Source organism: Pantherophis guttatus, chromosome 2, assembly GCF_059756535.1.
Source record: "Pantherophis guttatus breed Tessera chromosome 2, ASM5975653v1, whole genome shotgun sequence".
Classification (NCBI taxonomy): domain Eukaryota; kingdom Metazoa; phylum Chordata; class Lepidosauria; order Squamata; family Colubridae; genus Pantherophis; species Pantherophis guttatus.
Window position 1 is genome coordinate 38,982,088 of NC_142064.1, and position 14,584 is coordinate 38,996,671.

The 14,584-nt window shown below is 35.2% G+C and overlaps 1 protein-coding gene across 1 annotated transcript in view; it reads right to left on the bottom strand.

Annotated features, from left to right (window-relative positions):
• The window catches only part of EDIL3 (EGF like and discoidin domains 3), a 230,013-nt gene that overhangs the window by 58,651 nt on the left and 156,778 nt on the right, over nucleotides 1-14,584 (bottom strand). The window contains exon 6 of the mRNA XM_060690628.2: nucleotides 1,766-1,921. Within this exon, the coding sequence (XP_060546611.1) occupies nucleotides 1,766-1,921 (156 nt within the window). The remainder of the gene's footprint in view (nucleotides 1-1,765; nucleotides 1,922-14,584) is intronic.

The following is a 14,584-nucleotide window of genomic DNA, read 5'->3' on the forward strand; positions in this document are numbered from 1 at the left end:
CTCACGGTTGGGTTATTGCAACACACTCTACATGGGGCTACCCTTGAAAAGTGTTCGGAGACTACAGTTGGTCCAGAATGTAGCCATGCAAGCTATTGTGGGTGCACCTAGATACACCCACATTACATCAATTCTCCACGAGCTGCACTGGCTCCCTATCAGTGTGTGTCTCCGGACACAATTCAAGGTGTTGGTTATTACCTTTAAAGCCCTATATGGCTTAGGGCCAGGCTATCTTCGAGACTGCCTTCTACCACATAGCTCCCAACGACTGGTAAGACCTCACAGAGTTGGTCTTCTCCGGGTCCCGTCAGCTAAACAATGTCGGCTGGCGGGCCCATGGGGGAGGGCCTTCTCTGTGGCTGCCCCGGCTCTCTGGAACCAATTACCTCCTGAGGTCTGGATTGCCCCCACCCTATTGGCCTTCCGGAAAGCGGTGAAGACCTGGCTTTTCCGGCAGGCCTGGGGCCGTTGATATCGCTGCTGCAATCTTGCAAGACCCGGCCATGAATGGAGTGTATGGGTTTTTAATGTTTTTTTAAAACAACTTTTATGGTATATTGTTCGCATTATTTTTTGTTGTAAGCCGCCCAGAGTCCCCAGGGAGGTGGGTGGCAAAGAAATGCGACAAATAAATAAATAAATAAATTTGTATCCAATCACTTTTAACATTTATTTCCTTATTACTTGATTATAAATATACCCTGTTTCCTGGTATTGCCCAACGAATATGGCTGAACATATCTGTGGAGTGGTGGGTTTCAAATTTTTTTTACTATTTGTGGTGTGGGTGTGGCTGTGGCTGTGGGTGTGACATGGCTTGGTGGATATGGCTTGGTAGGTGTGGCAGGGGAAGGATGCTGTAAAATCTCCATTCCCTCCCCAACCCAGGGGAAGGATACTGCAAAATCCCAATTTCCTCCTGATCATCTGGACTTTGGAGGCAGAGAATAGATGGGGGTGGGGCCAGTCGGAATTTTTACTACCGGTACTCCAAACTACTCAAAATTTCCGCTACCGGTTCTCCAGAACTGGTCAGAACCTACTGAAACCCACCTCTGGTCTGTGGGTGCTTGACCTGACCTTGCAAACTGAGGGACATATACAATATAAGAAAGAGTAATTATTAATTATTACTATTAATAAATTAATATCATGCCTTCTCATCTTGAGAAGGAAGAAAAATCTTGTAAGTTACACATGGGATGAAGCAAAAATCTTACAGATTTTTCTCCAATAGCCCTATGGGCATTCTACAAAGTCTTGGAGACCTGATTGTGCTCTCAGATCTTGGGTTGAGATGGATAGGTTCCTGTTTGGGTCTGATTTTGTTATTTTTGTTTCTCTCTGGATACACTGACTAGATCCCATTAGTTGTTGTTTGTACTGGATAATTATAATAATATATTGTGAGCTGCCCACAGTCAGAGTCAGGTGATATTCAAATTGAATAACAATTAAATGAAAGTCCAAATAAATATATAAAAAAAACATTAAATTGCAGTTTATCACAGAATAAAATCTGAAGGCAGAAATGTCTCTGTAACCTTATCCCAAAGGTGCTTTTTCAAGATGCAACTGGACTTTTTGGTTTTTCTTTGAAGACATTTCGCTTTGGGACAACCATGACTTGGATGACTGAGAATCTCCATAGACACTCTGTAAGCTTACTTTTATGTACGTTATGCTATGGAAAGGCATAGATTTAAAATAATATATTTATATTATATAAAATATTACTTTTATATTTATGAAGCTGACTTACCATATCTTCAAAGGTGCCTTTCACTTTGTATGTGCTCCATAATTTACCGTCATTGCTATATGCAATTTTGTATGATTTAATGTATTCTGGGCTTCCAATTCTCTTGGCACCTTGTGTGATAACTCCAGTGATTCTCATTTTTCGTTGTAGGTTTATCTGAAATTATAATCAGGCATCATCAATGAAATAATCAGCATTGTATTTTGTTTATCTGTTGCTATTGCTCACATAAATAAAATGTATGGCTTGTCTAACACCAAATTTTCCTGTATCCAAGGCTTCATTTAAACTGAAGTTCAACCAACCCACTTGTGACACTCAGTTAATTTAGGAGAATGTCACATGCTAAAGAACAATAATTTATTCTAGCATGTTTTCCATTCTCCTGTGCATACACCTATGGACACAAGGATAATACAGAACAAAGTCAAGTTCACAGATTGGAGAATATAGATAACATTTCTTGAGGCCTGATTTTTGTGATAACTTCCACTGCTAAAACTATATTAAGCAGATTCCATTCTAACTACAGTCTAAGAAACAAGTAAACTCTTTTTTAAAAAAATATAATTTGGTTAAGATACAAGGAGTTAAATCTTTCTTTCTGTGTAATAAATGCAAGTTTTAGTCCTGCAAGCTTTTGCATTAACCTTTCTACCTCTTTGATTAGCAGACCAACTGTGTTGTGAAATGTTCCAGTATGAAAACTTCATTTGACAGTGTTTACATATTTTTTTTTATCAATCCAACGACTTTTCAGTCACTAATAACAGAATCTTGAAATCAGTGAAAAAGTCTATATTGAAAGAATCTTGTTTAAGTAAAAAAAAACAAAAAACAACCTCTTAATATATATTTATATTCTTTTTGGGTTTTTTTTTTTTTAATGATCCAGTATAACTATGGTTGATCATGGACAGAAATTCAGTAAACCAATAATTCTGCTTGGTATTGTATTTTGGAACAACTAGTCAGTGGAAGTGAAGTAATTATCAGTAATAGCTTTGTAGAATAAAAAGATAAATATGCATACACATTGGTTAATTAAAAATACTGTTATAAATGATGTTATATTTCTCTGGTGAAGTGAAAAGAACATTCGTAATGTATATTTCATACTGACCAATATTTATAGTACATTTGATTTATGATTCCAAAAAAAGAATATATTAGATTGTTAGTTAAACAAAGCATTTTAAAATATAAGTTGAAATTTATTTACTGCCAGGATTAAATTAGCTAACCTTTACACCTGTCTTAATGAAAAAGACAATTCTGCTCATATATTTTTAATGAGGATTTCATAAGGATTTCAAATAGGGTTTATAATTCAATTGTAATTGTTTTAATCTTCTCTGCCTACAAGTGATTTACATAAAGTTAATAGAAAATGTAGGCAACTGACATACCCTAATCAATAAACAATAATTTCCGAGTAGCTTTCATATTAATTCACTGCAATATATAATGGAATGACATTACTGTACAAATCACACAGGGGTGGAACTTAAAAGAGCTGCTTAATGAATCTACGAGTTCATTTCTCAAAAATGTCAAAAATGTTCATCATAGAAAATAAGTATTTGAATGGGGGAAAGGGGATCTGTTTTAATAGTTTTTGAATATCAGAACAGGAAATCAAAGAAAATAGAGATAGGAAAAAATGGGGAAAGCAAAAGACCACTTTGGTCTGTTCATGTTAGTTTTAATAAAGTGTAACATACAGGATACTTTTGCATGTCTCTGAATAGAAAAAATAACTAATTCTTACAGTAAAGCTATTTTAAAGAAAATGTGATTTGAGGAATAGAATAGAATAACAGAGTTGGAAGGGACCTTGGAGGTCTTCTAGTCCAACCCCCTGCTTAGGCAGGAAACCCTACACCACTTCAGATAAATGGTCATCCAACATCTTCTTAAAAACTTCCAGTGTTGGAGCATTCACAACTTCTGGAGGCAAGTTGTTCCACTGATTAATCCACTAACTGTCAGGAAATTTCTCCTTAGTTCTAAATTGCTTCTCTCCTTGATTAGTTTCCTTCCATTGCTTCTTGTCCTACCCTCAGGTGCTTTGGAGAATAGCTTGACTCCCTCTTCTTTGTGGCAGTCCCTGAGATATTGGAATACTGCTATCATGTCTCTCCTAGTCCTTCTTTTCATTAAGCTAGACATAACCCAGTTTCTGCAGCCGTTCTTCATATGTTTTAGTCTTCAGTCCCCTAATTTGGCTAAGACTTACAGTTTACAGTTGTAGCTTAGTTCATGGAATAAATGCCCGAGAGGCATTAAGCAAACAGATTTCAGTTCATTCAGTGTAAGTTTTCCTCCCTCTTTTTTTCTTGACAATCTTTATGATAAAACTGTGCAAGACTGTAGACTAGAATTTCATTCCCTAAGAAATGTCGTGTAGAAGTGTAGAAAGTTGTCACCCACCCTTCTCCTAGAAGAATGAAATATTCTAGGAAATATTAAAAAGGCAGAATGTTATATTTTCCCTAAAGGAGAAACATGTTTCTTAAGACATAAACTCAGAGCCTCAGCTCCCTGCTCCCTCCCAGCAAATATTTTGGTGCCAACCTATCTATAAGACAAAAGGCTAGCCAGCTTATCTACAAAACAAAAGACCTTCACTCTCAGGACATAATAGGATTAGCCCTTTACTCATCTCACCACATGGCACCTGGGAAGATTTCATCACCCAGCAAGATTCAACCAAGCCTTGGTCTCAAGACAGTCTACAAAGTTACAATATTTACATCTCTGGTCTTGCTGAAATAAATGGGGTTTGTATCAGAGCACAATTCCAAGTGAACTAATTTACTGGTGTTTGAATTAACTATGTATTTGATAGCCTATTTATTAACTTCTTTATAATTTAGTTATATAAGTCACTTTCTCTGTGTGGATACTCTGTAGGAGGGACAAATGATAAAATGTGCCTCATAGGATTAATCCTTTGAATACCCAATACATGTCTTATTGTTTTAATTGTTCAACTGTTTTTAAAAAATGCAAAAAGTTCTTTCCTCTTATTTAATTAATCAAATCCTTACTTGTATTACTAGAACTATTGAAGCAATGAAGTCAAAGCAACCATTTTCAGTAATTTAAATTTTCCCAGGTTCTCTGTAAACATTGACCTTGAGCCAGTCCCTTTATCTGAGCCCTAGGAAAGAGGCAATGGCAAACTACTTCTGAAAAACTATGCCAAGAAAACTGCAGGGACTTGTCCAGGTAGCCTCTGAGAATTGGACATGACAGTACATGAAAAACCATCTATCTATCTATCTATCTATCTATCTATCTATCTATCTATCTATCTATCATCTATCTATCTATCTATCTATCTATCTATCTATCTATCTATCTATCTATCATCTATCTATCCATCTATCATCTACCTACCTACCTACCCATATTTATATACTGCTCAAAAAAATAAAGGGAACACAAGCAGAAGACATCCGAGATCTGAATGAATGAAATAGCCTTATTAAATACTTTGTTCTTTACATACAGCAGTTTATACACTGCTCAAACACCTAAAGGGAACACAAAACTACTGTATGTAACGAACAAAGTATTTAATAAGGCTATTTCATTCATTCAGATCTCGGATGTCTTCTGCTTGTGTTCCCTTTATTTTTTTGAGCAGTGTATTTACTGTAGCTCCTTCCATCATAACATGGCAATAATATAAGATAATTCTAAAATGTGTATCCTCAAAAGGAACATTTAACTTTAAAGGAAAGAAAATGTGTCTTTCTATCCACAAATGCTGAGCTTAACATTAGAGGCATCCACCCAGATTATTCAAATCTGATTTGTCATTTGGACCCTGGGATTTGGGAATCACAGGAAACCTGTTAGTCTGGTGAACAATTTCTTTTGGCAACCAGCAGATACCTGAAATGTAAAAGTTCAAAATATACACAAAACCTTAAACATTAAACCCACTCTGTCTAAATACAGGACACTAATGGAGTTTTGACTGTGATATACTGTAATGTAGATCATCTTTCCTTCTATCTTATCTCAGAAATGAAACAAAACTGCAACTGAGCAGCTAGTAGCTGTGATTCTTTACCTTTCATTTCAGTTATCTTGTTCAGCTTTTTCTACAGCAGGAGCAATTAAATATAGAACCATGCTGTTGCATCAGCACCATCTGGCCCTCAATTCTGGTCCCATTCCAGTCATTTTGCTTTCGGAGGACGTCTGGCTAAAACATTAACTGTAAATTGCTCCTATTTTCTTTCTTCGAATGTCAGCTGCCCTTTTCGGGGTTAGATCTCACTTTTTATGTGGAGACAGTATTTGAATAATATCACATATGTTGCAATTGAGATGAAATATTTCAAACTGTGTAGATTAATTCTCTTTTTCCTAGAATCTCTAAAGAGTTCATTTGCTTGTACATGTGCTGCATGTGTGTGCAGGAGACAAATATCTTTCTAACTTTTACAGTCATGGAAAATAGATCAATGACTACTATAGTTATATTCTATCACTATATTCTATCACTATTAAAGAAAAGGATAAATAGATGCTGATTTATGAATAACATCATTATCATCAACAACAACAACAGAGTTGAAAGGGACCTTTGAGGTCTTCCAGTCCAACCCCCTGCTCAGGCAAGAAATCCTATATCATTTCAGACAAATCCCTTCCGTCCAATCTCTTCTTAAAACTTCCAGTGCTGGAGCAACCACAACTTCTGGAAGCAAGTCGTTCCACTAATTAATTGTTCTAATTGTCAGAAAATGTCACCTTAATTCTAGGTTGCTTCTTTCCCTGATTAATTTCCATCCATTGGTTTTTGTTCTACCTTCAGGTTGTTTGGAGAATAGATTGACCCCCTCTTCCTTGTGGCAGCCCCTTAGATATTGGAACACTGCTATCATGTTACCCCTCGTCTTTCTTTTCATTAAACTAGACATACCCAATTCCTGCAACTGTTCTTCATATCTTTTAGCCTAATCATGTTTGTTGCTCTTCTCTGTACTCTTTCTAGAGTCTCAACAACTTTTTACATTGTGGTGACCAAAACTGGATGCAGTATTCCTAATGTGGTCTTACCAAGGTATTATAAAGCGGTATTAAACTTCATGTGATCTTGAGTCTACCTCTCTGTTAAGGCAGCCTAGGACTGCATTGGCTTTTTTTGGCAACTGCAGCTAAATGCTGCAGTTGCCAAAGTTACTTTTTTCATCACTGAATTTCATTTTGTTAGATAAGACCCAATGTTCAAGTCTGTAAAGATCCTTCAGAATCCTAAGACTATCTTCTGGATTGTTGGCTATTCCTACCAGCTTAGTGTCATCTGAAAATTTGATGAGTTTCCCATCTATCCCTTCATGTAAATCATAAATGAAAACATTAAAAAGTACTGGGCCTAATACAGAGCCTTGGGGTACCGTCCTGCATACTTCTCTCCATGTACAGTAGATGCCATTCCACTGGTTGATTGTTCTCACTGTCAGGAAATTGGGTTGAGCTGGGTGGCCAGTTAAATTTGTTTAAAAAATAAATTAAAGAAATAACATCTCTAGGTACTTGCAGATTTATTGCTTGATTATCTTTTCCAGGATCTTACCAGGTATTGATGTCAGTCTGATGGGTCTGTAATTTCCTGCATCCACAGTGACTGTGGCTGGCTTACAAAATCAAATATGAAAATGATTCTACATTGTACAGCTAGACAATTTTTTTTAAAGATAGAACAAACAAACAAACAAACAAACAAACAGAGAAGAAGAATAAAAAAGGAATTGATACAAAATATAATATCAGTGAGTGGACAGGGAAGCAGTGTTCCAATATTTGAGGGGCTGTTACAAAGAAGATGGGGTCAACTTATTTTCCAAAGCATCAGAAGGCAAAACAAGAAATAATGAATGAAAACTAACGAAAGAGAGAAGCAAATTAGAACTAAGGAGAAATTTCCTGACAGTGACAACAGTCAACCAGTGGAATGGCTTACTTTCAAGGGTTTTGAGTGCTCCATCACTGGAGGTTTTTAAGAAGAGACTGGACAGCCACTTGTCTGGAATGGTATAGGATCTCCTGCTTGAGCAGGGGGTTGGACTAGAAGACCTTCAAGGTCTTTTTCAACTCTGATGATGATGGTGGTGATGATGAAGGTGAGGAGGAGGAGGATAAAGTTGCAAATATTATAAAACTAATCTTTTTTTTTTTAATTTGATTTATATGCCGCCCTTCTCCGGAGACTCAGGGCAGCTTACAATGCGTTAAGCAATAGCCTTCATACTTTTGTATATTTATACAAAGTCAGCTTATTGCCCCCACAAACTGGGTCCTTATTTAACCTACCTTAGAAAGGATGGAAGGCTGAGTCAACCTTGAGCCTGGTGAGATTCAAACTTACAGTAATTGCAGACAGCTGGTGTTAATCACAATGCTATCAGTCTGCTGAGCCACCAGGCCCAGATCAACTATCATTGATAGAATTTAACCAGAAAGAATAGTGTTTTTAACTAAAAGGGAAAGGATTTTAAAGATCTCTTTGAATCTCTGAACTAAATGCCAACATTTTCACTATTTTATTAAAGATAAATTTCCTGTCTGGAAAAAAAAGAGAGAAAGAGAAAATGAAAGGGATAAACAAAGAAGAAAATACCAGATATACTTTTTGTGTCCATGATTTTATATTATTTTAGTACCCACTGAACTTGCTAGATACTTCTCTAATACAGATGGAATTCATCTTTGTGTAAAGCCTATTTTGTCTTTAGTGCAAGAAATAATAAGTAGAATTGGGTCATCACATAGATGGTTAAAGTAAGAATGAACATATTTCAAAAGTCTCAACATTTTTCTAGACAAGGAAATCAACTCTTTTGGTTTTCATTGGAAAACACCCCCCCTTTTTTTTTGCTTCTGAGAGTTTACAGAATTAGACATACTGAAAACTAGCTTGCCTTGTTTCTTCTTATTAAGTTATTATTTAACTCCCAAAGGTAGTTGTTAAGAATTCTATTAATGGACAGATATGAATTATTCAACGACTAGCATGTTTAGACAGCAGCCTCAGCGCAAAGCCCATACTCAGTAGCATGTTTTATGGAATTCTGCGATAATTTAAAATACACTTAATGTACAAATTATTGATGATCAGCCTAGCTATGGTTAGCAAAAGAGGAAACATTAATTATTTAATTTCAAATAATCATTTTGCTATATAATTTACAATTTTAATTTTCCCTAATTTGTATGCTAGGCACAAGGTAGGAAAAACATGACTAAAACTGGTGAACAGAGAAAATCTTTATTTTTATTTTTTATCTGAAATAGCACAAGATTTAACTATTATAGACAGCCTCCTCTTCCCAAATGGGAAACATAGAATTTATGGGCTATTCTGGCTACAAATTTATATTAATCCATATGGTTAATAAAAGACAACATTTACATGCAGGTAGAAAATATGATTCCAAACATATTCACTGTATGGGATAATGATTGTATATCTACTTTCAGGTTTTTTGAAACAATAAATCTGCAGCAGAATTTTTTTTAAAAAAACCTAATGTAATATTATTTCTTACATATGCAAAATGACAATATTCATGTGCAAGAAATAGTCAAACCAATGTGGACATAGTCCAAATTTCTAACAATACAGCAATTCTTTAGAAGAAAACGAACAAAGTTGCTAGTGTTATAATTTTTTTATACGTTTAAAGATTGTATAGTTAATAAATAGACAACGGTAGTGTCACTGTAAAAGAGCTGCATTTTCCATTAGAAATGATAGAGATATCATGTACCAAAATGAATGCATGCCTATATAAAGGGCAACATATATTTTATGCATAGAAAAACACCCATTTTAAATAAAATGCCCATTTTGAAAAATTCTGCTTTGGCTCTAGATAAAGAAATACCATATAAAAAGAGGTATCTGCCTTCACTCTAAAATAGGTAAACCTTTCTTTGTAATAAGTAATGCATTCCATTCCATTGATAATGATTGGTTAAATTAAAAGATAATTTTTATAAAATGATACATTTTTTTTTTGAATAAACTGTGAAAAATGTTTGTTGGTAATATAACCAAACTGAAGGTACACTTTTTTTCATGTCCAGTGTACATGCAAAAAAGTTATAAAATACTGGGCTCTAGTATGTATTTTGATCCAGAATACTTTAAAAGTGAATGTAAATCGAAACCAAAGATTTTTTTTTTTTTGAGTTTCATGGTCAAACAAAGAGAAACATCTTATGGAAATTTGCTTTTATATATGATATCAGCAGTGAGACTTTTATATGTACTTTTATATTCACCGCCCTGAGTCCAAAAGGAGAAGGGCGGTATACAAATTTAATAAATAAATAAATAAATATGTACAAAGGTAGAAGGATCTACAAATACCTACAATGGAAGAATGAATGATAAAGCTGATAGAATTGATGGAAATGGCAAAATCGACAGCTTTGATTAAAGACTGAACAATTTATTTCCACTTGAAACCACTTTTGGATTTTTTTATGAGAAACTAATGTAGACAAATGTTAACCTTAGAGTAAAAATTTGAGGCCAAATCTGGATCAGTCATTGGGACCAATAGTTTAATTTTCCGAGCTTTTGGATTTGTGCTGAAACTTCTCTCTATCAGAATAGTCTCTAGCATGAGTCCAAAAGCTCAGAAGACAAAATGTCTGGTCCCAATGACCAGCCCAGATTGGATCCTGCAACATTATCCTGGGACATGTACATTTGCCTTCATTCGTAAAAGTTTGATGTATTTTTTTAATTCATATCTGTAACAAAGAAAGTCTGAAGTAATTTTTTTTCTACTTTCTTTAGGTTTTGTTTTCTTTTTGTGCCTGTGTCTTCTTTCTTTATCTTTTTTCTTTCTTAAACCTTATCTGTTATTGTTGTGGCCTGCCAGTGGCCTGCGCGGATGGTGGCTGATCCCGATGACGAGGAGGATGGTGTGGTGTCAGACCAGCAGCCTGTGCAGCCGGCGCTCACGTCGGACAGCGAGGAGGCTAAAGAGGATGTGATGCCAGAGGCAGAGACTCAGCCAGGGCCTTCAGAACCTCCAGAGGCTCCTTCAAGTGGAGAGAGCGAAGTGGAGGAGCCTCTTCTCAATTCTCGAGCATGCAGGGCTGCCAAAAGGCAGGAGTGGCTACTCAGGAGGAAGAGGTCTCCTTGAGAGTAAGGCTTGAGGATAATTGGCCACTCCCTTAGCCTATTTAAGTCACACACCGTTAGTAAGTTACTTGCTAGATACAACTTGTAATTATCAACAGAGCATTTTTGGAAAAGTCTTATCTTGCTTTCTGGGCTGGTTGCCAACCTTTACCGGACTTTGGTTTATTCTTACTACTTAATAAATTTGATAAGGACTATTGGATATCCTTGGGAATCCGGAGCTGGGGCAAAACAGTTATTTTCTAGTTTTGAAAATCAATGAGCGTAATAACTGGCTAAATTTCTAAACTGCAGAACTTTATAAAAGGTGGTGTGGGTATAGCGATCCACTCAAAGCAACTGAAATAAACATTTATGTTTTTTTTACTTTCTACTGATTATCTGGTGTGCCTCAGTTCCAGCTTAGATTGAACCAAGAGAAAGTGTTTTAATCCTGACACTGGTGTAGAGGTATTGCTTTTATACATGTTTTTATAGCTGTGGAAGGCTGCAGTAGGTGGAGTGATAACATGTAATGACATTTCATGTGGGAGGTAGCTTGGATTATGGCATGTTGCAGAACTGAATTTTTTTGAAAGCTGCATTAAGCCTACTTTAAATTTACATACCACTGGCAAGAAATTTGTTGTTAAGCCTTTGTTGCTAACCTGCAGGATTGCTAGCTCTGGGGTTTCTGTTTTGACTAGAACAAAAGAGGTTTTGGTTGCATGTCTCCTATGGACTAGAAATTGCATATTTTGTCTATGGGAAAACAATAATAGCCTAATGATGTTTTGAGTATGCTCACTAGTCAGAGAATGCTCAGTGGCTCAAAAATGGTTGGGGTAAACAATTGGATTGTTGGGAATCTGAACAAAATGAAATCAGACTTTCTTATAGAAGCCCATAATAAGTTATAAGAAATACTAGAATATTATTTATAAAGTCTATAATAAAATGATTTTATATTCCTCTTAAACAAGAGTCAAGAAAGGGCAATCTTGATGGGCTCTTTTTTCCCTCACATTTTCGTAGTTTTCTGGACTGAGCTCATGTTTTGCTTATGGCTTCTGTGTATCTTCTCCACAAAAGCCCTTCTACACAAGGGAAGTGAATTAATTTGCTGATAGAAAAACATGTTTTGCATAAACAGTATTTCATTTCTACACTTTTGTTCTGTCCTGAATGTGACTTGTGTGAGAATCTCTTTGAAGGCACCTTGAGAGTTTCCAGATATAGCATACCATAAATACATACTGAATAAATACATAATACAAGAATTGTGATGTGTTAACAAATAATTAAATACAAATGTTAGTTAAAGGGACAAAAATAATACTACTCTGTGTAAAATGTCAAGTAGAGTTCATTGTGATTTTATTCCCTCTGATCTGTCTTTAATTTTGTTTTTTGTATGTGTTCTGTGGCTTATTTTTGCGCAAGGTAAATATGAAAACTCCTGCACATATACAATTTTTTTATTATAACTCTGACAGTATTGTCAAAAGAAATGTTAAGAAGCTGAAGACCTCAGCTGAAGAAACAAAAAAAGAAAAAAAACTAATCCCATAAGAAACTCTTGGCAATATATGAGCCTTATCCAAAGTGAATTATGGATGTTAAACAAAAATATATATTTCCTTTGCTTAGTAAAAATGCAGATGTATACATTTCATTAAAAATTGAAACCACTTTGTTTGGGAACATCTTTTACTGAGTCAAGCAGAGGGAATATGAAACTCAATGAGTCTCAAGAGAAAATCTGGCACTGCAATTAGGATTTCTTTCTTCTTCTTTTCAATTTGGTCTTCACCATTTACTTGGAAAAAATATCACAGTGCAGATGTATGTACCAGTAGCATTTGAGATTTTAGCTGAAACTACTTTTGTTATTTCTACCCTTGACATTTTCTGTAATCTTGCATATAATACTAGTGGATCAATGGCAAACTACCTAATGTAGTTTTTGTCCAAAACCAAAAATAAATGCCAAAAACTGGCAAATATCTATCTATCTATCTATCTATCTATCTATCTATCTATCTATCTATCTATCTATCTATCTATCTATCACAAATTGAAACGGCCATAAATATGTGCCAGTTGCTAAGTACCCCAACCTCAATCATGTGATCAGGGAGCAGTTGTGGCTATCAGAACCTCAAAATCACCTCATAAGTATCTTTGGTATGGGGGATCTGTCTTAACTTTGGACAGTGAGAACTACTTATATTTAAAAACCTCTTTCTAAATTAAATTTGTAATTTTCCATTAGCATTGAAAACCAATAGATAACTTACTTGGGATCATTAGGCTAAGTAGTCAATTGCTATATTAAGCACAATATACCTTGGGGATATAAGCTTTAATCAGAAGTAAGGAAGTATTAGCAATTGACTTGAATTCTAGCAAATGCAAAAATCACTTTCTCCAAAACAATACGATAGGTAATAGATATCACAGTGCCAGTCTGATTCCCTCTCCCTAAATTAAGCAAACAAAACAAAACCACAAGCACACATAATAATAATAATAATAAAAATTATTACAAACCAAAACCAAAACCAAACCAGCAGCAAGGAATAGATATAATAACTTACAGAAGAAAAAGGAAGGACAAAATTATGAGATCAATGTATACTTTCCCACAGTGAAACCTAAGGGACCAATAGATTTATACCTATGACCTTTAGATCAATATCTGTAGTTTCAGGAGGGAAGCTTATTTTGTATCTTGCTATTTTGTTGGCTTTTTCTCTCAATGGAGCTTTTCCTATTTTGGCTAGGTAGAAAAAAAATCTTATGGTATAGCAAAATCAGAATACACTCAGATGAGATACTGGTATTATGCAAAAGCAATCTTGGATATTAATCTTTTGGTGGGGGTTATAAATGCTCACACCAAGTTCGTTCAACATCCTTCCTTGCCTGCTTCCACACAGTAAAGCCTTTATAAAATCCTCCCAAATGCAATTTATCCTTGTATTGGAAAATTACTTTTTTACCCTACCAGTTTGACATAAGACCTAAAGCCACAGAACTAGCAATTCTTCCAAGAATTTTTGTAAAAGGAAACCTAGACTTCCCATTGTCCACTTGACTTTCTGCTATATTATACTGCTAGTCAAAATATTAGGAAGATGAAATTGGAGAGATGAAGAAAGAAATCATTTTCAATTACATGCTACTGTTCATCTTACCTTACTCAGTTACTTGTTCAGTAAGAGGAATGTATTAGACCTGATACCTAATACAAAGTTTGGTTGCAGACCATGAACGGGAATGTTATTCTGAATCTTCAGATTAGCTGAGGAAAAGATTTCATTTTTAAGAGGGGGGGGGAACCTTTGGGAATGGCTATTGAAAGGGGAATGGACAGGAAATGGAGTCATGTAGAAGATTATTGGACTGCATTCATGAATCCCAACTTGCAATCAGAAGATATGATAAGAACTCTTTAATTTTGCAAAAAAAATTGGACAAACCAAACCATAGATTTAACAGAAAAACTGTTAATGTTTTAAATCAAGCCAAATCCAAAAGTGTCTGCGAATTCCTGGAAGCCTGGCAGTTGGACAAATGACTGATGGCAAGTAAAGATAAACACCATTTACATATCATTTAAAATCAAAAGCCCAGGAAAGAAACAAATTACC